Source organism: Xenopus laevis, chromosome 4L, assembly GCF_017654675.1.
Source record: "Xenopus laevis strain J_2021 chromosome 4L, Xenopus_laevis_v10.1, whole genome shotgun sequence".
Taxonomy (NCBI): Eukaryota; Metazoa; Chordata; class Amphibia; order Anura; family Pipidae; genus Xenopus; species Xenopus laevis.
Genome location: NC_054377.1, coordinates 132,331,074 through 132,356,265, shown reverse-complemented (window position 1 = coordinate 132,356,265; position 25,192 = coordinate 132,331,074). Strand labels below are relative to the sequence as shown.

General features: G+C 39.6%; 1 protein-coding gene across 2 annotated transcripts in view; it reads right to left on the bottom strand.

The window, feature by feature from the left end:
• The window catches only part of grip2.L (glutamate receptor interacting protein 2 L homeolog), a 92,320-nt gene that overhangs the window by 32,070 nt on the left and 35,058 nt on the right, over positions 1–25,192 (bottom strand). For both annotated transcript variants that reach the window (XM_018256323.2, NM_001097913.1), the window contains 8 exon segments: positions 24,021–24,101; positions 18,203–18,338; positions 17,882–18,027; positions 16,236–16,322; positions 15,170–15,245; positions 10,842–10,987; positions 5,016–5,163; positions 2,859–3,028 (listed from right to left, as the gene is read on the bottom strand). In XM_018256323.2, coding sequence (XP_018111812.1) covers positions 2,859–3,028; positions 5,016–5,163; positions 10,842–10,987; positions 15,170–15,245; positions 16,236–16,322; positions 17,882–18,027; positions 18,203–18,338; positions 24,021–24,101 — 990 coding nt within the window.

The window sequence follows — 25,192 nt, the reverse complement described above, 5'->3', positions numbered from 1 at the left end:
TTCTCTTCTTTTAAAGGCACTACTCAGCAAGTTTGGATAGTGGACACTACTAGATATTTTAATCACAGGGAACGAATAAATCATTCTTTCAATCTCTTTCAGAATCTATGCTCACTAAGTGATGTGCGATTATGGGAACAGCTCATTCCATAGACTCTCAGACATATTGTTAGGTAATAATTACAACTAGGCTACGGACATTTAGCAATATGCTTCAGAGCAATGTAAAAGCATGTCTTCGATTAATAGTCAGTTGCATTAAACGTACAATCGAGTACAAAATATTACACACAACAGGAACCAACCAGCAATACAAGAGCAAGTTCACCTTAAAATTAGGGTTTAGTATGATGTAGATCATCCGAGAATGATAGCAGGGACTTTTGTTAGAGTAATTAAAACTAGGTTACAGAACTTTGTCACAATCATCATCGCAAATTAGCATTTTGCAACTGGTCTGTTTAAAGTATTTGATTGTCAAGTCTGTGTGTTTCCATTTTGAAATTAAAGGAGAACTAAAGAAGTAGGGCAGAAATAGTGTAAATTATGTTTTGGACCAGCCCAAGGCAACCACAGCCCTTTAGCAATAAAGATCAGTGTCTCCAAAGATGCCCAAGTAGCTCCCCATCTTCTTTTCTGCTGATTCACTGCACATGCTCTGTGCTGCTGTCACTTACTGAGCTTAGGGACCCACTCACAATATACAGTACACATAGAATAGAAATGTCACAATATAAAGCTGATTAGTAATTAATACAGATAATTACTACATGGCAGCACAGAAACCAGTGCAATTAGCATCAGAATTTAATAATTAGCCCTGTAGCATCAGCTTATATTACATGCCAATTTCATTTTTTGCTGGATAATTAGTGACGACCCCTAAGCTTAGCTTCTCAACAGCTGCTCAGAGCCCACTGAGCATGTGAGTGTCACAGACACTTTCCAAGATGGTGACCCCCTGTGACAAGTTTGAAGTACTGGATCATTGCTGCTATTGACAAGCTGAAACTTTAGGCTGGTGCAATAAGTTTAATATAGTTACATAGTTACATAGTTACATAGTTAATTTGGGTTGAAAAAAGTCCATCAAGGTCCATCAAGTTCAACCCCTCTAAATGAAAACCCAGCATCCATACACACACCCCTCCCTAGTTTGACATAAGTTATATATACCCATACCTATACTAACTATAGAGTTTAGTATCACAATAGCCTTTGATATTATGTCTGTCCAAAAAATCATCCAAGCCATTCTTAAACGCATTAACTGAATCAGCATCACAACATCACCCGGCAGTGCATTCCACAACCTCACTGTCCTGACTGTGAAGAACCCCCTACGTTGCTTCAAATAAAAGTTCTTTTCTTCTAGTCTAAAGGGGAGGCCTCTGGTACGGTGATCCACTTTATGGGTAAAAAGGTCCCCTGCCATTTGTCTATAATGTCCTCTAATGTACTTGTAAAGTTTAATCGTGTCCCCTCGCAAGCGCCTTTTTTCCAGAGAAAACAACCCCAACCGTGACAGTCTACCCTCATAATTTAAGTCTTCCATCCCTCTAACCAGTTTAGTTGCACTTAGTCACTGCACTCTCTCCAGCTCATTTATATCCCTCTTAAGGACTGGAGTCCAAAACTGAACTGCATACTCCAGATGAGGCCTCACCAGGGACCTATAAAGAGGCATAATTAGGTTTTATCCCTCGAGTTAATGCCCTTTTTTATGCAAGACAGAACTTTATTTGCTTTAGTAGCCACAGAATGACACTGCCCAGAATTAGACAACGTGTTATCTAGAAAAACCCCAAGATCCTTCTCATTTAAGGAAACTCCCAACACACTGCTATTTAGTGTATAACTTGCATTTATATTATTTTTGCCAAAGTGCATAACCTGCATTTATCAACATTGAACCTCATTTTCCAGTTTTCTGCCCAGTTTCCCAACTTAGACAAATCACTCTGCAAAGTGGCAGCATCCTGCATGGAACCTATAGTTCTGCACAATTTAGTATCATCTGCAAAAATAGAAACAGTACTTTCAATGCCCACCTCCAGGTCAAGTTGAAAAGCAAGGGACCTAGTACAGAGCCCTGTGGTACTCCACTAACAACACTGGTCCAATTAGGAAATGTTCCATACATTAAATATGGCATTTTTAGCCATTCATTTGTAGAGTTTAGTTCTCCTTAAAAAAAAAGTTATCTGATTACCAAGGGGGAGCCACTGACCCCAAAAACGATAAATCCAAATAATCCATGAACAACAATCACTTCTCTTGCTATTCATGTCTCCATATATCTTTATTTGCACTCATTCAAACAACTGCCCAACTGCAAGGCTGCGTAGGACCCTGATAACCAGACAGTTGAAAGTGGAGAGGTGCAGAGCCACCTATACCAACAGTTTATATATACAAAAAAAAATTAAGGGACTGTACACCCTACATATGGTTTCCCCACATAAAACACAATTTAGCAGAGCTGAAAAATGTACACATAAATGACAGTAAATCCATCAAACACGTATAACCAGCAAAGTCATGCTCTGCTGGGTGTTATTGATGGCTTTAGTGGGGGCAGGTTATATATACTTTCATTATCCATCAATAGCAAAGTTACCAGCTGAAGTGGATAAACCCCTCCTCGGACATCAAAATGAGCACGTGTTCCACTGTCCAACCTTGCCCTGTCAGATAACCATCCTTCACGGATGACATGGTCTGAATGGAGAGAGCATTTTTCTCTGCAGACTGACTGCAGGCGTTGGTGCTTGATATTCATTTGACCAGTTATCCTCCATAGCAGAGCCTTTAGATGCAACCAACACTTTAGAAAAGAAAATTAGGTATTTACTGACCCGTTTCTGGGGGTCTCAGAGGGAGTCTGCTGTGATGGGCTGGGAGAATTTCCAGTTTTACATTCTCTATGATGCTGGCCAAGAGCTGCGTGGCTTCCATTTGAGTGCAGTGCTCTGTGCTAGTGCCATCGATGGACAGAATGTGATCCCCTGGATGCAGAGCTCCGCACCTACAAGAAGAAGGGATATTGTCATAATGAGGGTCTCAACTGCTCCTGTAGCAAACCAATATGCACGTGAAGAATGCAAGGGAAAAAAATAAGAGGGAAAAGTCATATTAGATGCAAGTACTTGAGTTACTTGAAGTATTTGAATGTCAATGCAGACTAGGGCTGCACCGAATTTCATGATACGGTTTAGGTTTCGTTGTTTTTTGGCAGGATTTTACTGAATCCAAGTGCCTGGCTGGGATTTGCCCATATCCCAAAAAGAGTGGATTTGGGGCACCTCTGTAACTGCATTTAAAGTGGTCCTTTCAGTTGCTTTCCCTGAGCAGCCATAATATTATTATTATTATTATTAACATGTATTTATTTAGCGCCAACATAATGCGCAGCCCAACATTTTCAAGACACCCCTGATAAATGGAAGGAGGAACATGTCTATGAGTGTAAAGAAGACCAAAACTATGATACCAGCTAGAGAAGAGTAAAGGTATTCAAGGTTAATTCAGCAGGTGAGGAGTGATAACATGTGGAGCAACCATTAGTCAAGATGGAAGGATAGAAAAGGATTGATAGTGGCAACATTAAGACTGTGTAATAACTTGAATAAGATTTCTATAGAGAAAGGAGTAGACAAAATGACTAACATGGTGGTTTTCTTTCATCATTATCCCTATACTTCTTTATAGCTTTGAATTATGAGAATTGTCCAGTGTAGAATCCAGCTAACGGAGATGTGCTATGTTAGGTTCATTAGCACCCTGTTAATCATTCAGCATCTGAACAATGGCTACAGGTTGAAAGCCCTTGGTATAAGTACAAAGAAAGAAACATCCAGCAGTTATAGAACGTGTGATGTTTAATGTGTACCAAGGAAATGTACCAAGGATGTGTCCCCTTGTGAGGTTGGGGGCCCAGTGCACATGAATTCCCTATACAAAAACTGAGCCTTGCAGTATATGAGAGAAAGATTTTTATTCTAGTCATTATATTGCTGCATGAAGACTATGCACTAAAGAGAATCATAAATAATACAGCTCCATAAAAAAACAGTACAACAATCGGATAGCGTTCCTGTAACTGAATGGTCTCAGTTTCCCAGAACCATTACACTGTGGGATAGTGTGTATAGAAAGACAAGACCATGGAAGGAACTGTAACTCTGGGTTTACATTTCAGCAGGAGCTGGAGGACTGCAGTGTTGATGGTACTAAAATAATGGGGACCATAGGTCATTTTGTCCGCACACAACATTAAAGGAGAATTAAACCCTAAAATTGAGTATCGCTTAAAATGGCATATTTTATATAATGAACTAATTGCTCCAGCCTAAAGTTTCAGCTTGTCAATAGCAGCAATGATCCAGGACTTCAAACTTGTCACAGGGGGTCACCATCTTGGAAAATGTCTGTGACACTCACATGCTCAGTGGGCTCTGAGCAGCTGTTGAGAAGCTAAGCTTAGGGGTCGTTACTAATTATCCAGCAGAAAATGAGGCTGGTCTGTAATATGAGATGATGCTACAGGGCTGATTATTAAATTCTGATGCTAATTGCACTGGTTTCTGTGCTGCCATGTAGTAATTATCTGTATTAATTACAAATCAGCCTTATACTGTGACATTTCTATTCTATGTGTACTGTATATTGTGAGTGGGTCCCTAAGCTCAGTAAGTGACAGCAGCACAGAGCATGTGCAGTGAATCAGCAGAAAATAAGATGGGGAGCTACTGGGGCATCTTTGGAGACACAGATCTTTACTGCTAAGGGGCTGTGGTTGCCTTGGGCTGGTACAGAAGTCCAAAACATAATGTACAACATTTCTAGCTACTTCTTTAGTTAAGCTTTAGTTCTACTTTAAGGACAGCCTTATCAGCCATAACCATAACTGAAAGGGTCTTGCTTGAACCTGACCTCACATCCCAATAAAATATTTTATTTTGTGATTATTTAAATGTGCTTGCATGTATGCTATGATAATGTAACATACGCACCTGTCCACCACACTGGCAGGTTTCACCTTGTCTATAACAATGACCTGCTTGTTTCGGTGAGTTCCTGTGCTCAGAGAAATTCCCAGAGTAGATCCTGGGGTCTTGGCGATTTCCACTAGCAGAGGTCCGGATGCATTGGTCACAGTGTCTAGGGTGGGAAGCAGAAGAGACAGTTGGACCGGAAAGTGTCTAATGGAAGCTCAGACTGGAAAGGATTTTAGCTGTTACAGTATAGAAACAGTATAGAAATGACAGTATTAAAGGGGAACTAAAGCCCTAGACAGCTTTTAGTGGTGGCATACGGCTGCTTTTCTCTTCTGTTTAACCAAACCTTACCTTTCAGCCTTTTTCAGTGTGGCACTTATTCTTTATGCAAATAGCTTAGCATATAGTGAATGCATAGGGAATGTCATAGGACACTTGCCTCATAGCAGAACCGGCCCTGCAAATGCTGTTCACCCTGGAAGGGCAGGGAATCAACACCCAAACCCGCCCTCTATCCATGCCCGCCCAAGCAATGGGTTCCTTTTATAGGTCCGCGCCAACCCACCCCGCCAATGACGTCACAAAAGGGGTGGGGCGAGCAGGTGCGCGAATATCAAATCGGAAGCCGGCAGTGTAATCTACTGGGCAGGGAGAGCAGGAAGAAGAGCTTGACCCATCCGCCCGCCACCCACAAATGGGGGTGCGAGGTCACCCTGAACCCGTGGGTATCGGCCCGGCTCGCACATCACTACAGGGAATGGAACCTAAAAGTCATAGATACATAGGCGGCTCAATTTCAATTACATTTTTTTTATAGATATTTAATTATTTGCATTTTTCTTCCGATTCTTTTCAGCTGTCAAATGGAGGTCACTGACCCCAAGTAAAAAACGAATGCTCTGTAAGGCTACAATATTATTACTAATGTTATTGCTACTCATTCTTAATCAACATTCTATTCTCTTATTCTAATCAATGCCTGTCTACAAGGATAATTTGGACTCTAGCAACCAGATTGTTGAAATTGCAAACTGGAGAACTGCTGAGTAAAAAGCTAAACAGCTCAAAAACCCCAAATAATAAAAAACACAAGCAAACTGCAGATTGTCTCAGAATATCACTCTTTAGATCATACTAAAAGTTCATTTCAAGGTGAACAACCCCTTTAAGCAATAAAACAAACATTTCAGAGCCCTCTGTAACTCAAGATCTGTAGTGTTCAAAGCATATAGTTTAGAGGTTCCCTTACATTGCTTAGCTTTCTATTTCCTAACAGAGTTCTAAAGACTGTAGAGTCAAGCAGCGGACCAACATGACAGAATGTTCTGTAATAATAAAGATAGCTAGAATCTCAGCCATAAAGCATAACGGGATTGCTGTTGTGGGTGAGACGAGACAACCAAACAAATATCAGTGAATAGAGTTTTTTAGGCTTTTCTCCGTCGTGTTGCTATTTGCTTTTGCTCTATTGGATTTTTGTAATTGTGTCCCTTTAAGCTTGTTTGCACAAAGGCCAGGATTGAATTTTCTGGGTGTTCTCTTTATTAGCCAGTTATGACAAAAGCTAAGGCCCTATAGAGTTTGCTTTTTCTGTATTTTCTTATGCTTTTTTTTTAATTAAGGTCTTGGGTCTGACCAAGTGAATTTTACCCAACACGTCCTAGGAGCTCCCCCAATAGGTCCCACTAGCTCACATCATATCAGCATTCCTTAGTTAAAGGTTCTGCTGCTCATTCTTCCTAATATGTGGTCCTATGTTGTGTCTGTCAGCTCAGTCCACAAGGAGTTAAGTGAATTACAGAAAAATCCACAGGGAGGGAGCTGACTCTGGTCCAATCAATTAATTTCCTGCCTGAGATGAAGAGCGGAGGGGACTGTGCCTTCCAGCACTGCAGCTTGTTAAGTGACTCCTATCGAGATCCATCAGAACATTGCCTTCTACTCCCCGCAGTGCTCAAACCACCATGGTCGTCATACATGCAACACCGAGGGCAGCCATTGCTTGTAAACAGCTTTCTCCTGACTGCTACTAGAATTAGGGAATGGAGGGGCTGGAGGGTCAGAATGGACACAAAATGCACATTATACACTTATAATACACAAAAGCCATGAATATCTTGTAAATTATATCCTTGTAAACGGTGAGTTCTGATGCCATCAGTTATAAACGGTGAGTAGTGATGTCATTTCTGTCACATGACTCCCTAAAACTTGTGTATTATAATAAATAAAGTACCCCCAGTTGTAAAATATGAGGATATTAGAAGTTACCTCGGAGTTCCATGACCTTCGGCCTCGTGTTTTTATATGGTCATGAAACTCCTCGGTAACTTATAATTTACAAGAGGGGGTACTTTATTTATTATATAATACACAAAAGCCATGAATATCTTGTAAATGATATCCGTATAAATGGTGAGTAGTGATGTCATCAGTTATAAATGGCGAGTAGTGATGTCATTTTTGTCACATGACTCACTAAAACTTGTGTATTATAATAAATTAAATACCCCATGTTGCAAAATAGAAGGATATTATAAGTTCCTGTCCTGAAGATATCCTGATCTGCGTTGCATTAATCCGAAGAATTTGTGGTTTTTGGCCATAAATGATGACAAATTTTTATGATTCAAATTTTTTCAAGATTTTATCGAGTTTTTTCCCGCGCAGGAAATTTTCTGAAACAATTATTGATAAATAAAGGGGAATAAATCAGTGCAGATTTGGTTGGACTATTTTACCCAAAACTATCGGAAATTTTTTGGATTTTGATAAATAATCCCCTAAAAGCAGCCATGTGAAATCATAACCCCCTGGACCACTTGGCCACAGTGCCGCTGGCTATTGTTTAAGTGGATAACACATTAGCTGTAACAAAAGTTGAGGCCAACCAGTAGTAACCTAGACAAAACGTCTGCAAGGAACTCAAAAGGAGTTGTTCACCTTTAAAATAACTTTTGGTATGATACAGGGAGTGATAGTCTGAGACAGTTTGCAATTGTTTTTAATTTTGATTTTAGAGTTTTTTAGCTTTTTATTCAGCTGCTCTCCATTGTGCAGTGTTAGCAATCTGTTTACTAGTGTCCAAATGACCCTAGCAACAATGCGTTGATTTAAATACTAGAGACTGGAATATGAATAGGAGAGGCCTGAATAGAAAGATGAGTAATAAAAAGTAGCATTAACAATACATTTGTAGCCTTGCAGAGCATTTGTTTTTAAGAAGGGGGTCAGTGACCCTCATTGGAAAGAGTCAAAAGAAAGCAAATTCAAAAACTATAAAAAAAAAAGAAAAGTTGCATAGTACAGGTATAGGATCCGTTATCCAGAAACCCCTTATCCAGAAAGCCCCAAATTGTGGGAAGGCCTTCTCCCATGGACTCCATTTGAAACGAATAAGGTCAAATTTTTAAAAATGATTTTTTTCACTGCAATAATAAAACAGTACCTTGTACTTGATCCCAACTAAGATATAGTCAATCCTACATAATAGGATAATTACGTAACTATATTGGAGGCAAAATAATCTTATTTCGTTTATGTTTTAAATGATTTTTTAGTAGAGCAGAGACACACGGTCAGATTCGGGGAGATTATTTGCCCGGTGACAAATCTCCCCTTCTTCGGGGCGACTAATCTCCCCGAACTGCCTTCACCTGCCCCTTGTGAGGCGACTTCGGAAAACCAAGCGATGCGAGTGCCATCCCGCCGGCAATTTACATTCTAGCTGGTGGGAAGGCAGTTCAAGGAGATTAATCGCCTCGAAGATTTGTCACCGGGCAACTAATCTCCCCATATCTGACCGTGTGTGTCTGCCCTAAATGTATGGAAATCCAAATTACAAAAAGACCCCTTATTGGGAATACCCCAGGTCCCACGTATTCTGGATAACAGATCCCATAAGCATTTTTGGCCGCTGGGATATCACTGTTTAATATATATATATCTATATATATCTCTATCTCTATCTCTATCTCTATCTATATATACATACATACATACAGTCAATGGAGGAGTCGGCACTCACGACACAAGGTTCACAGTTGCCTGGGTGCAGTGTCCAAAATAAGATTCAATATTGTACAAATAAGGTCCGCACTCTCAGGACTTAGGAAAAGTTAAGAATTTTCTTTTTATTCACATAGGAACGTCAGTCTCCTATGTGAATAAAAAAAATTCTTAACTTTGTACTATATATATATATATATATATATATATATATATATATATATATATATATATATATATATATATATATATATATATATATATATATATATATATATATATATACACATGCAAGTAACATCTCAAAGCATTACAGAAGCAATGTCAAAGCTGGTGGTTCCTTTCCAAATGTCGATTTGACCTTGGGAGAGACCATTGATTTTCCCCGTGCCTCAGGCAGATGTGCAAGGGAAATTCAGCTGCAAGCAAGGAACTAAATATGAATAATTTTGATGCAAGCCCCACATATAATTATCAGAGCTATATAGAAGCACATATAATTAGACAGTCTAAGCTAAGCAAATGCTTCACCTTTTTTCATCCTCTAGAGCAGAACCTTCTCTCTTGTCAGTTTTGTGAGCAGTGATATTTCTGTCAGTTGATTGAGTTGCCAATTAATTTGCTTTACACCCCCGAGGGGTCTCCGTGCGACAGAGACTGCATGGTGATGGATGGCGTTCCGATGAAACATCACACTCTGGATTAACCCCCTTTCACATTAGAAAAAGGCAGTGTATGCATTTCGGGGAGCAATGCTCTGGGCGCTGCCGTTCATGGAGGCTGACTCTGGGCAGCCAGGCTATACATATAAGCTCAGAGAAACACACAGAGAGGCAGCTGCAGGGTAATGCAATGATCCACAGCATGTGGCTGAACTTCCCCATCAAAAACTTTGGAAGCATCGGGGAAATTACAGTTCAGTAATCCCTGCTGTAATGGCTGCTATAATCTAACCGAGCAGTTACATTTTATATTTTATACTACCGTGATCGGTAACGCCTAAGCAAGTAGCTGGGCAGCAGTTACGTAGGGTTACCACCTGTCCAGATTTTACCAAGACAGACGGTTTTTTGGAAGGGCTGTTCTGGTGAAAAGTTCCTGTCTGGATATCCAACAGGACATTGATGTTAATGACATGGCGATCAGACAATCACTCATCACCACATCATCAGCACCACCCACGGTGTCAAAAGGCCCGCCCTCGTCACTGCCCCCCCGACATCATCTGCCCTGCCCATTTTCCTGGAACTAAAAGTTGGCAACCCTAGCAGCAGTGGTATTAAAGGCTGGCACAGGCAAAGTACACATGGTCATTTGGAGGCCTCGGTGGGTCCTGTGCAAAAATTCAAAAGGTAGGCCCATATAATTTGCCGCACCCACGCCCACTTTTGGCCACACCCCTAAATACCACACCCATTTTACTAAAACCCCAATGTGCCAGTAAAATTACTATTAAAAAATTGGATAATGATCATATTAACCCCAGACATGCCAATATAATCCCTTCTCGAAGAACAGAAGAAAGAGCAGTGGGAGTGAGAAGGGCAGTGGCAAGGAATGAAATGGATGAATGAAGTGGGCAGATGCCCCATTGGTCAAATTATTAAAGTGGACCTGAAAGTACACGCAGTTGCCATGGAGGTGACATTTGTTAAAGGGGCCCTAGGTTTCTATTAGGGGTTAAGAAAGCATGTGCCCGGCCAACCAAAGACAATGGCAGCTTCAGTAAGAATGAAACTGCAAGTAGAATCAGCACCACCTTTATAGAAGCCATGCCGAACAAACTAGGGACAAAAAAAGGAAAACAAAATACCCAAAAAACCTTATACTCACCCATGAGAGCAACATCATATTCTATCTGGAAGACACCCTCTTGGCTACACTGTCGGAGAATGCTCAGAGCATCAGTATGGGTTATATTATGGAGCGAAATACCATCCACACAAAGCAGCCGATCACCAACTTTCAGGGTCCCCTCCCTGCAAAAAGGAACATGGAAACATCAATACAACAAAATGATCAGTAATACAAAACCTATTCACTACAGGAATTGAATCTGTTATCTGGAATGCTGGGTTTCCAGATAAAGGAACTTCCCATAATTTGGATCTCCATAATTTAAGACTAATAGAGAGGAGTTTCGAAAAATTTTCAACTACAGGAAAATTTGCACATTGCAACACATTGCAAGTCTATGGGTGACTTTTGTAGCAAATGAAATTAGAGACTAATTTTGTGGCACCTTTTTGCACTTTTTGGCTACTGGTGAAACATTTTTTCCTTACTTTCAAGTTTTATTGACTGTGTTGAGCGAATCGGCCATGTTTTACTTTGTGTCAAAATTCGCAAACCGGCATCAACATTCGACAAATTGCACTGGAGTCAATGGGAAGCTGAAATCATATGCATTTCTCCATATAATATGCCCTACATTGTTAGAAGACCTACTATCCACTAGGCTACAACTGATTTTTCTATTAAAAAAAAAAAAAGGCTCCCATGTTGCCAATTTCTTAAAAACATGTCTGTGATTTTTGACATTACCTATGGTCCACTGGTAATGGTATCTACTACTACACTTAGGGGCATATTTATCAAGGGTCGAATTTCAAATTGAAAAAAGGTTGAAATTCAAAAAAACCAACCGAAATTAAGTCAAAGTTTATTTTGGGTCGAATAGGTCCATTTTCGATCGAATAGGTCCATATTCGTCCAAATTCAAATCGTACGAATTGAAGGAATATCGCATTCGATCGAATTCGATTAGAAGTTTTTCCCCAAAAAAACTTTGATTTTTATAAAGTTCAACAATTGACCCAAATATTTTCTAGGAGGTCGCCCATTGCCTAAAACAGCAATTCGGCAGGCTTTAAATGGCAAATAGGCGAAGCCGAATTTTTAAAGAGACAGTACATGATCATTTTCGATATTCAAATTTTCGATTTTCAAATTCAAATCAAATTTGGACTATTCCCAAGTTGAAGTACACAAAAAATAGCTTGAAATTCGAATTTTTTGCATTCGAAAATTCACCTCGACCTTAGATAATTGTGCCTCTTAGTAACTATGTTGCTGTTTAAGCAAAACATACCCTCTGTAGTTTATAGATTACTACTAGCATACAAACACAGGCACTACTAGTAAATCTGACAACCAACGGATAATACCTGGGTGCTCAAATCCCATTGGTTAACGTGGGAGGGGAGAATAATGTGATATACAAAGGGTTTTTTGTTGTTGTGCATAAAACTGACCACGTGGCAAATTTTTGGTGCCATCTCGAAACTTTTCTCAGGTGCCGACTCTATGGGAGACAGTCTTCCCATAATGTGGAGCTTTCTGGATAACGGTCTCTGGATAATTGTGCGAATTATGGAGTGGCGGTCTTCCATAGACTCGATTATAATGAAATAATCCACATTTATTTTTATATGTTTTCCTTTTTCTCTGTAATAATAAAACAATAGCTTGTACTTAATCCAAACTAAGTTATAATTAATCCTTATTGGAGGCAAAACCAGCCTTTTGGGGTTTGTTAATGTTTACATGATTTTCTAGTAGATTTAAGGTATGAAGATCCAAATTACAGAAAGATCCATTATCCAGAAAAAAACCCTGAGCATTCTGGTTAACAGGACCCATACCTGTACTAAAAAGAATAACATCTATACACTGTGCCAATCTAACTGCTTATAAGGTAATAGCCAAGAGATCAAATGGAAAGGAAGCAAATATAGATCCTGTCCTTACCAAATCACTTGTAAATTCAGGGACACGTCTTAAAGTAGCTAGAAATGTTGTGGGCTTCTGTACCAGCCCCAGGCAACCAAAGCCCTTTAGCAGTAAAGATCTGTGTCTCCAAAGATGCCCCAGTAGCTCCCCATCTTCTTTTCTGCTGATACAGTGCACATGCTCTGTGCTGCTGTCACTTACTGATCTTAGGGACCCACTCACAATATACAGTACACATAGAATAGAAATGTCACAATATAAGGCTGATTAGTAATTAATACAGATAATTACTACATGGCAGCACAGAAACCAGTGCAATTAGCATCAGAATTTAATAATCAGCCCTGTAGCATCAGCTTATATTACAGACCAACCTCATTTTCTGCTGGATAATTAGTGACGAGCCCTAAGCTTAGCTTCTCAACAGCTGCTCAGAGCCCACTGAGCATGTGAGTGTCACAGACACTTTCCAAGATGGTGACCCCCTGTGACAAGTTTGAAGTCCTGGATCATTGCTGCTATTGACAAGCTGAAACTTTAGGCTGGTGCTATAAGTTCAGTATATAAAACATGGCATGTTTAACCCTGTTCCTTTATTAGGGTTTAGTTCTCCTTTAAAAACTCTGTTTAAAAACTAGAATGACTAAATAGGTTCTAATTTTATTTGAATGCAATAAATGCAGCCCTGCAACGTGCAGGTATTTCGAATACCATTTACACGTTAGTAAAGGGACCATTAGCCTGGACTCATCATGTTGGTGATAGGGAGGTGGTTTATTATAGGGGTAATAAAAAGCGACTGAGCATAATTCTATATTAACTCTTACTCTGCCAGCAGATTACTGGTACAGGAGAGATTAGTGCATAGACTGGAGGGGGATAAGTTTCCATTCCCGCCTGGACAGCAACATGTTCAACACTGAACACATTAAAAAGATAAAACGCCTTCAAATCGTCCCAGAAATCCGACAGCCTCTCACTTTGATCAGAACAATCTGCTTAGTCCTGTCTGTCAGGCTCTGGGCACTTGCGTTGTTAGAATGGAAATTCAGATCGTTCATTTATTGAATAAAATATTAAGGGGATTCGAGACAGTTCCTGACATGGTTTCTAACATGCACCAGGATTCATGTGTCAGAACAGCTTGCGCCAAAGACATCCAGCACTTTCCATAGAGCTAAACGTAAAACCCATATACAGGTATGGGAACAGTTATCCAGAATGCTCGGGACCTGGGGTTTTCCAGATAAGCGATCTTTCCATAATTTGGATATCCATACTTTAAATTTACTAAGGAATCACTTAAACTTTTAATTATTAAATTCAGAACAGTATTGTTCTGTATTCAGTAAGGATTAATTATATCTTAGTTTGGATCAAGTACAAGGTACTGTTAAAGGGCATGTAAAGTCTAAAATAGAATAAGGCTAGAAATGCTGTATTTTGTATACTAAATATAAACATGAACTTACTGCACCACAAGTCTAATCAAACAAATAATTTATGCTTTCACTGTTGGCTACAGGGAGTCACCATCTTGTAACTTTGTTAAACATCTTTGCAAGACTAAGACTGTGCACATGCTCAGTGTGGTCTGGGCTGCTTAGGGATCATCATAAACAAAGCTGCTTGAGTTCTGCATGGCTGAGAAGTAAGGTGGGGGCTCCCCCTGCTGTTCATAAGTATGATTGTTTCCCTGCTCAGCAGTTAGGGACCATCTGACAATTCCAATCCACAGCAGTAAAAGTACAGAGAAAAAGGATATAATTTTTTAAAAATGTGCATTATTTGGATAAAATGGAGTCTATGGGAGACAGCCATCCCGTAATGCCCATACCTGTAAATACACATACATTGGCTGAATAGTAATGACGTAATTAATTAATCTCTGCTTGGTCCTTTAAGTGACTAATGGAGGAGATGATATTTAATCAGATTCTTAGGCCTAGTTATCCCCCATTCTTCCATAAGGATCTCCTCCTCATCTGTAAGCCCAAGGCATACGGGGCTCTGGTAGGCTATTTTGACTCTGGGCCTCTTGACTACTACAGTCAACTATGTAATTAAAGGGGTGGTTCACCTAGAATGACCAATTCTAAGCAACTTTTCAATTTGTCTTAATTTTATATTGTTTTTAATTTGTCTTCTTTCCAGCTTTCAAATGGGGGTCACTGATCCCATCTAAAAAAAATGCGCTGTAAAGCTGCAAATGTATGGTTATTGCTACTTTTTGGCTACTTTATACCCGAGTAACCAGGTTGCTGAAATTGCAAACTGGAGAGCTGCTGAATAAAAAGCTAAATAAGTCAAAAACTACAAATAATAAAAACCAACTGCAAATTGTCACAGAATATCACTCTCTACATCATACTAAAACGAATACTGTAATACTGCATCATTTCCCGTATCCATATGAGTTGGTTCTGTACCTGTCTGCTGGTCCTCCAGGCCTCACATAGGTTACAACCAGTGCTCTGGACTTATGCCAGTCCTCATGTGCTCCTCCTGCAGAAACATATTTGTTTAAAGACTGACACAGCATTGTATACTTCAGGCAAATCTGTACAGAGTATAGAACCTGTCCAGAAGTTCAAAAATAAATGATATATATATACTGTATATATATATATGATAGACTAGATTAGCATGTATAGTTATTCCTATTTTGCCACTTTCCTTATCACTGTGGGGTGTAATTGTGAAAAGCAGAACTTCCCTATGTGCATACGTTCGTTTAATAAAATAGACATATTTTAAAATAAAGCAGAATGTATTTGCAATAAAGGGCCTATCGTATTGAACACAGTGACTATTATATAGTTCAGAGGTCCAATCTTTTTTTACCTGTGAGCCACATTTAAATGTAAACAAAGTTGGGGAGCAACACAAGCATGAAAAAAGTCCTAGAGGATGACAAATAAGGGCTATTTGGTAGCCCATATGTGGACTGGCAACCTACAGGAGGCTCTGTTTGGCAGTACACATGGTTTTTATGCAACCAAAACTTGCCTCCAACTTAAAAATAAGCACCTGCTTTGGGGCCACTGAGACCAACATCCAAGGGGTTGTAGAGCAACCAATATAGTGAAACACAAGGTCTATTATCAGGGGCGTAACTACAGAGGAAGCAGACCCTGCACTTGCAGGGGGGCCCAGTAGAATAGGGGGGCCCAGTGAGGCCCTAATTAATAGCCAATTTTAATATGTCTGGGTAGAACAGGCCACCTTATCAATATTTTGGGGCCCTAAATTGAATTTGCTGTGGGGCCCAGTGACATATAGTTACGCCACTGCCTATTATATTGAACACAACCATATATTTCCTCTTTAAACCAGTGCACAAATCCATGGGGTGATTACTGTACATGCTGTAGCTCTGGTTTATACAGACAATATTGCCCGGAGTGTGTTTCGTTTGGGGTCACTTCCGCATAGTGCTAGAAATAAATGTTTCTTTCCACCTACTAAAGATAACACATTAAAGACAACGCTCACCTCTCATTACAAAGCCAAAGCTGTTGCCCTCTTTGCACAAGGTGATTTCGATAGTCTTTGGGATGATGGCTGAGCTGTTATCTGGAGCTGCGGATCAGAAGGTTGTTAGAGTCAAGCACGAGAGTGATGTACAGCGTTGACATTAAGTTAGTATTGCAAATCCCCAGCAGAGATTCACTGCAGACCACTGTTGGGAGTGACACTGTCTATTTTGGAGGAAAAAAAGTTTGCAAAGAGCAAAACTTTGCGAATAAAAATTTCACAATGTAATATTCTTCGTTAGACTTTTATTGCATTGCTAATCTTAATTGTGCATTGCAAACCTTTAACAACTGCTCTGGAGTTCCGTTAAAGATTTTGTCGCAAAAAACATTTTGCGATTGTGAAATTTTATTACACTGTGAACGATCGCAAACTATACAATTCTCAATCAATATCCTACTGTTACATGAGGCGCAAAGTGTTCGCAAGGCAACTTTTTTCACTTTGTGAACATTTATTCGCATTGCGAAAGGATTGCAAACTTTTTGTGTCAGCAACCGATATTACATTCCCCTACCCAAAGACTTTGTCAGATATTCCGGATTGCCCGTGGTTCTCTCTGCTGGCACATAGACCACAAAGCATTATCAGGGTCATTCAAGGAAAAGCCGTATCTACTATGATCTGAAAAGATATTAGGTGTTTGTTGTAAAGTAGCAATAAGGAAAGGATTTTCTAGGGGCTGCTGGGTCTTAAGCTGGCCATAAATGTTGAGATTTTTAAAAGATCCGATCCTCATCGTGAGACCACGATTTTCTCGGAACAATCGTACGAATTGACCATCAACTAAAAAGACCAATTTGCCAGGAAAACAAAGGGGAGCTGCCTGCTTTTTAACCTGGCCGATCAATTTCCTACAAATCGTAAGATGTACAATCGTTCGAATCCCACTAACCGCACGATAATTTCTAAGGATTGTCGGACTTCACTAAAATCGGTTGTTCGGCAAGAAGAATCGTCGCGTCTTTGGGGAGCTTTAGCCAATAGTCACTTGAGTGCCTGTTACTCCTTACGGTCTCATTTCTATTATGTGTTTTTGATAGATTCGTAAAACCAAGCCAGAACAAGATTCATGTTTTTTATATGGTACACCTAGCCTAAAATTAGAGTAAAATGGTGTACTGGGACTGCAATCTGTCTCTAACTTATAGCATGCTCTCCAAGAAAATATTTGGCACTACATCTCTAGCACCAAGTCTTAAAAAGTACAGGTATGGGATCCATTATCCAGAACTGCATTATCCAGAAAGCTCTATATTACAGAAAGGCCATCTGCTTTAGACTCCAAATAATCCAAATGTTTAAAAATGATTTCCCTTTTCTCTGTAATAATAAAACAGTAGCTTGTACTTGATCCAAACTGAGGCAAAACCAGCCTATTGGGTTTATTTAATGTTTACATGATTTTCTAGTAGACTTAAGGTATGAAGATCCAGGATACGAAAAAAATCGATTAACTAGAAAATCCCAGGTCCTGAGCATTTTGGATAACAGGTCCCATACCTGTACCGCTATTGTGTGTACAGCAGCCACACTATTCCTGCATCTGAAAGCCAGAGGTATCGCACACCAAGCATATTTTAGCCATTCCTTATGGCACTTACTTCCAGGAGGCAGCTCATACTCCACTTCTAGGACCACTCGCTCGCCCACGTTTTTCAGCAGGCTGATGATCTCTTCATGACGTAGTTTAGTCAGGTTGATGCCATTCACAGACTTGATGTAATCCCCAATGTTCAGTTGATCACTCCTAACAAAAAACCCAAAGTAATGACAATGTTAAGAATGTAACATCCTAACCTTGGAAGGTCCCATCATCCATGTCCCAAAGGCAAAATGTTCCTCAATATCTAAAAACCGTTGGTTTTGTTATACATCTATCTGACAGAGCAGAATGTAGTTAAAGGAACAACTATTGGTGTTACCTGGCTGCCAGGCCTCCTGGCCTCAAGTTAGACACCCTCGGTTTTCCATCTTTGTCTGTACCACCGGAGATGGTCAGCCCCAACGTACTTCCTTCTTTCTTAATCAGCTCCACAATGGTTACCCCCCGAAACTCCTCTGCAGAGAAAATAGCACCCAGGCATTAAATTATTAATTCCAAGTTTGTATTTGTCAAGGCACAGAGCAAATCATACCTAAGGTCTGCCAAGCCTGTAAAGAGTTGAAAAAGTTTATGTAAATTTTACATAAATAGTTGGGCAATGTTGTAGTTCATCCACCAACCCTAAGGTTGTCCAAGAGTGCAGGAGCTCTGCACTTCCACTTTGGCCTAGGAACATCCAGAGGCAGTACCAAGACAAATGTGGTCAGCCCATTTTTGGGAGATTGATTCCTTCAGGGCTAGGCAGCATGAAAGATAATTAGGCTAGTGAGAAAGGATAGCCTGATGTCCCAATGAGGAGTGATTAGATGAAGCCCCTGAGACGATTGTAGGGAAATTAAGCATGTAGGTATTTGTTAGAGGAGAACCTATGGGAGAAACTTGGGCCCTGTAAGTGAGCTCACCACAGAGAATTGGGGAGGGGTTAGAGGAGGCCCCCGGATGGCTAACAGCCCTCTTCCTGTGCATCCCCTGAATGATAGTGGTCCTAGAGAAACACTAAGTGTATGAAAGAAGCAGAGAAAGAGAATGTGTAATTAGTGTCCCAGTCTGAAAACCTGTCTCCCTGCAGGTAAAGGCCATGCATGTACATCTTGCAGTACTGGGTGTCCACCAGCCACACATGGCCCCTTTACATGCCCAATGTCATAACCTCTATTAGGTACCCCTCAAAAGCTTTCAATAGAAGATGCAAAGTACCACATTCAATACTGTGATCCAGTAACACTAAGAGATTTCATGGTCCTCTGCCATCCAACAAAGTAATAATAAATCAAATTCCAGGGCTGTTGTGCAAATTAATTTAGAGTATTTAATGGAAAGTAGAAAATAAACCAGAAGAGAGAAAAATAAATTGACTGTAACTTTTAACTGTAGGGAGGGCAGAAATGTAACAGCGTCACAGCCAACACATTACTGGATGCAGCGCTGGAACAGAAGGGGAAAAAAACTTTCTTTTAGCGTCTGTGTGATCCCTTACGGATGACTGGTTTTCTCCACGTGGTGTCAGCCTTTATCAGCCGGTCCTGCTGCTCCTGCTAAAATTATCAGTTTTCCTGCCCGGTTCCCGGCACCAACCGCACATACACAAATCAAGATATGACTGCAGATGGTACCTTGCTGGGATATTAATGCTCCTTAGCTGCAGTTTAATTTCTATTCTGACAAAAATATAAATTGTCGCTTAGTGTCCTGCTGCTTTGAAGGGAACCGTGTGGCTCTTGGATGACTTACACAAGCCACGAGGACATGTAGTAGAATAAGCCATCACCATAGTTTGGGTACATCGGCCATACATATATATTGTGTGTGCTGTTCTAAGAAGCCTGTAGCATTTCAGGTTAGAGACTATAGGGCTCCTAGCAAGGCAGGAAGACTGGGGTCCCCTTCTAAGGATCACAATCAGCCTGTAGCTGGTAGTGCCAACACACAGTGCTGGTGGGAAATACATATTTCTTCCTGTACGAAAATATAGAATCTGATGCACTAGAATTTGTCATTGATGTGTATTCTAAAGTCTACAAGATTAAGTCACTCCAAGGTCTTGCTGCCCTATTCATTTCAGGGAATGGGGTGCATCAAATCAATGATTCAGTTGCCCTCATTTCAATGGTTTTTCCTGAATTTGGAATCAGCCAAAGGGTTTGATCAAGCTGAATCTAAAGTCAAAGAGATTTTAAAGCAACGTAAAGTTGAATATACAAATTAGGGTTCGAACTTGGTTTCTTAATCAGCTATAACTTTTGTGAAGGAATTTTCCAGACGAATGCTCTACCTTGTACCATAATAATCTACTCCTCTGTTTTGCATGGTGTGTCTGGCATACCTAATCACATAAAGTATCAGTATCTGCCATAGACACACATACATTTGAAAACTCTGGGCAAAGGTGCACCTTGGCAATAATGCATGGCAACCAAATAGATGTTTGCTTTTTATGTCCTACGCCTGCAGCTGCCTGGAAAAAAATTAAATCACCAACTGGTTGCTATGGGTTAAGGCCCATGTGCAAATTTGCCTAGTGTTTATTAACGAGGCCCAATACATTGGAAGTAGCGTACCTTGATGGAGATGCCCCCACACGCACAAGTTTAAACCCCTTCCCCTTCGGGCCATCCTGCTGCAATTGACCGCGCTGCCAAATGCTAAACTGTACAGTGACTGGGCTGTAGTGGCCCCTTGGTCCCCTTGCAGTCATGGGTAGTGATGGGCGAATTTATTCTTCAGGCGCGAATTCGCGGCGAATTTGCGCGATTCACGCCGAGCGAATAAATTCGCGGTAAAAATTCGCCGGCGTCAATTTTTTTTTTCAAAAAACGGACGCCGGCGCGAATTTTTCGCCATTTCGCCCGAAATTCGCAAATTTTTCGGCAAAGCGAAACGGCGCAAATTCGCCCATCACTAGTCATGGGGTCTGCTGTATAGTTAGTTACACCACTGCCCTTTGGCTGTACATAGGGAAGAGCGTTTGTTTTCATCAGTGCAGTTCTCCCTGGTATAAATGTTGTGGTCTCAGAACAGTTGGGGACATTTTTATTATGTGGTGTAACAAACAGAGGGATCTCCAGGCATCACCGTGTAGAAAATGGCTTTATTTTTTTACGCACTTTTTTTTTAGCAACTTCCAACGGAATCTACTTACAAACGTATCTGGTATTTACATGTGTAAAATAAAATATGTTCCTTATTTATGTTACACAGCTTTTTAGGCCCCTTGGTGTGCCATCTGCCTACAAATAGGGAGTATATTATTTCTTACAATACAGACTAAGAAATCATTTGACAAGACTAAGCACTCATAAGTGATGACATTACTCAACATTGTATGAAACAAATATATTTTTTTTATACTTTTATGACCTATATAAAAATAAGACTGAATGCGTTAATACCAACACTGACCAAGGTCCTGTAGAAACTGGGGTTATTTTATAACTTATTGGGGAGCACAGGTCCATAACTTGTTCATCCCGTGACGTTTGGGACAAACAAATATCATAATCAAGATCTGTAGAAAGCCACATCTGTGGCCAGATTCCTTTACACGGAGAATTTGAAAAATGGATGAATTATTTTCCATGGTTTGACATTCTGCTTCTCATTCTTCTATTTCCATAGAAACTATACACTGTCATGTCAGTCATCCATGATCTTTTTGTTGTACGGGCCATGACTTAGAAAAGGTTTATAAGAAAAACAAAAATGTATTTAAGTCTCATATATCCTTTTAAATGTTTAGTGATATCACTTCTCTCACAATGAAATCAGCATATTATAAGGAATAATGTGCTAATTTAAAATATAAGGGTAATACAAGGCACCTCAGTATTTCTTGACTTGTATAAGGCCTTTATAAGTCCATTAGACTCCGTTAGACTTATTTAGACAATAGGGGGGATATATAATTTCCTATGTACACAATGATTTAATGAATGCAGTCCCCAAAAGCAATACTTGTGTATCTATCCAGGTTTGTTCTATTTCAAGCTGAGGCATTAAAATTAGGTTAAAAGAACAAGAAGCAGTTGTGGGACGTACAAGCAGAGCATCAATAGGAGGTCAAAGAGTCTATAGTTGGCTGTGTCATATGAAAGCAGACTGATCCCTAGGCAACAAGGGGATAACACTTGGGGGTTAAGGATTAATACAAAGAAGCGGCTAAGACCTTGATGAATGGGGATTTCTTACTACAACTGGAAGCCCAGTGGCCACATAAAGCCACCCAATGCATTTTTATGCCCCCCCCAAACTTGGATGCCATCATTTTGATATTTTAATGGGCCCCTGTACATCTGGGGGCCGATTCACTAAGGGTCGAATATCGAGGGTTAATTAACCCTCGATATTCGACTAGGAATTAAAATCCTTCGACTTCGAATATCGAAGTCCAAGGATTTAGCGCAGATAGTTCGATCGAACGATCAAAGGATAATTCGATCGAACCATTAAATCCTTCGAATCGAACGATTCGAAGGATTTAAATCCAACGATCGAAGGAATATCCTTCGATCAAAAAAAGTTAGCCAAGCCTATGGGGACCTTCCCCATAGGCTAACATTGACTTCGGTAGCTCTTAGATGGCGAACTAGGGGGTCGAAGTTTTTTTTTAAAGAGACAGTACTTCGACTATGGAATGGTCGAATAGTCGAACGTTTTTTACTTCGAATCCTTCGATTCGAAGTCGTAGTCAAAGGTCAAAGTAGCCCATTCGATGGTCGAAGTAGCCCAAAAAAAACTTCGAAATTCGAAGTTTTTTAACTTCGAATCCTTCACTCGAAGTTAGTGAATTGGCCCCCTAGTATAGTGAATAATTCCCCCAGTATATGGAAACAGTTGGGGACTGCTGTGTTTAAAACATCAATGGCCAGAAGATAAAATTCTAGCAATTCATAATAAACAAATATATATACACACTTCTGGGAACTGCCTGTTTTTCAGCAGGTGAGAATCCCAGCAGTCATGCCAAATGAATGCTTCCAGTTAATATATATTCAGCATAAGTGGACAATGTTCTGACTGTGAACCAGATAAAGAATGTATTAGCAAGCAACCATGGGGAGCCCTGCACTATTATTTCCATCGTACTTTATGTATATATATATATATATATATATATATATATATATATATATATATATATATATATATATATGTATATATGTATATGTATATGTATATGTATATGTATATGTATATGTATATGTATATGTATATGTATATGTATATGTATATGTATATGTATATGTATATGTATATATATATATATATATATATATATATATATATATATATATATATATATATATATGTCCATGGCTGTTTCAGAAGGTTGATTTATAATGTAAGTAAGAAACGGTAGGCTTATTTACAAACGGTTTGCACTAGTGGCATAGCCCACTACATTGTATCAAATTCTAGCTGTTGGCTAACAAAGCTAAATATTGGTTGGTTACATCTGGTAATTACCCAGGTGCTAAATTGCCCAGAACTAGTAAATGACCCCCAACATCATTACAATAATAAAATCCAGCAATAGTATATTCCCATAGTGATCATGTGGCTGGAGGACAGAGTAAGAGTAGACCTTTACTTTTTTCCCATCAACGCCCAACTTCTGTTCTATTTGGATCTCCCCCCCACCTGTACAGCTTTGCCCCTTAAACAATAAAGACAGCTCTGTGCCCACCACTGCCTAAGTTAGATACCCCCACAATCACAATGCAGGCTATAGATAAGAAGCAGGAGGACTCAATGGAAGGGGCAATAACAAGATGATATTTTTTATATACTTTGCAGTCAGAGAACAAAATAGAGGAGCTTTCACTTTAAGTAGAGGCCTTATGGCAGAAGTGCACCGTCACTGTGAATTAAAGAGATCTGTGTAGTGCAGTTGAGTAATTATTCTTGATGACAATCAGTTCACTGCTCACAGTTAAGAATTCTCAGAGTGGGGAAGCCTGCAGCAAATATCCAAATTAGTTGTTAGAAGGTACTGGGAAGAATCAAAAAACGATAAGTATCTGATTTGAGCTGCCCCTCATTATACCTGTTGACTCAAGGCATCACCCTGCCACTAGTCTAAACCCAATTGAACAGTTTTTTTTGTACCAAAGGAATATTGGTGCTTTCTAACAACATACCTGGGATGCTCTGTCGCCTAGAGACCAAAGCCAAATCATTTCCGGCTGGATCTTTGTTTCCTTTGGAGTAGGGGCCATCATCTAGAAGATTTAACAACAGACAACCATTTGTTAGAAATAAATAACATATGTTGAATAACATACATATACATATATATATATATATATATATATATATATATATATATATATATATATATATATATATATATATATAATATAATTAAATCAAAAAATGCAGCTCAATCCCTTTTTATTGGGTGCACGTGGGTACGGCTTGATATACAAATTAATAGAAATTTACCCCAGCACTCCAACATATAGCCCCCTGGGAAACCTATTTTTGCACAACTGAACTGTAACTAACCCAAAACTCCCCCCAAAGATAATACTTTTTTCACTTAGGATAGGACTGACGCACGGACACTGCCTTGATGGGGCGCGTCAGCTTATGTATGCTTTGTACAAACTTTGTAACTAAAAGTGTCTCTTTTTGTGTTAGTTACAGTTCAGTTGTGCAAAAATAGGTTTCCCAGGGGGCTATATGTTGGAGTGCTGGGGTAAATTTCTATTAATTTGTATATCAAGCCGTACCCACGTGCACCCAATAAAAAGGGATTGAGCTGCATTTTTTTGATTTAATTATATTATATATGGGGAGGTGGCGCTCTCCTTGATGCTTGCTCTCCCAACCCCCGCTTAATGGTGTCTTTGGAAGAGATCATGCTAGACAAAGAGAAAAGCAGGTATGATCTTTCTCCCCCCAAAGATAATACTTTTTTCACTTAGGATAGGACTGACGCACGGACACTGCCTTGATGGGGCGCGTCAGCTTATGTATGCTTTGTACAAACTTTGTAACTAAAAGTGTCTCTTTTTGTGTTAGTTACAGTTCAGTTGTGCAAAAATAGGTTTCCCAGGGGGCTATATGTTGGAGTGCTGGGGTAAATTTCTATTAATTTATATATATATATATATATATATATATATATATATATATATATATACACACACACACACACACACACACAATATATACATGTAGACCTTAGAGAGTTGGCCATTGATGTCAGGTTCTCTTGAAGTTTTAGTCAGACACTGGTCTTGGCAACTGGTTAAGTGTGCTGGCAAGAACCCATACAGTGTATACCGTGTAGTAGAGAAGGGAGACT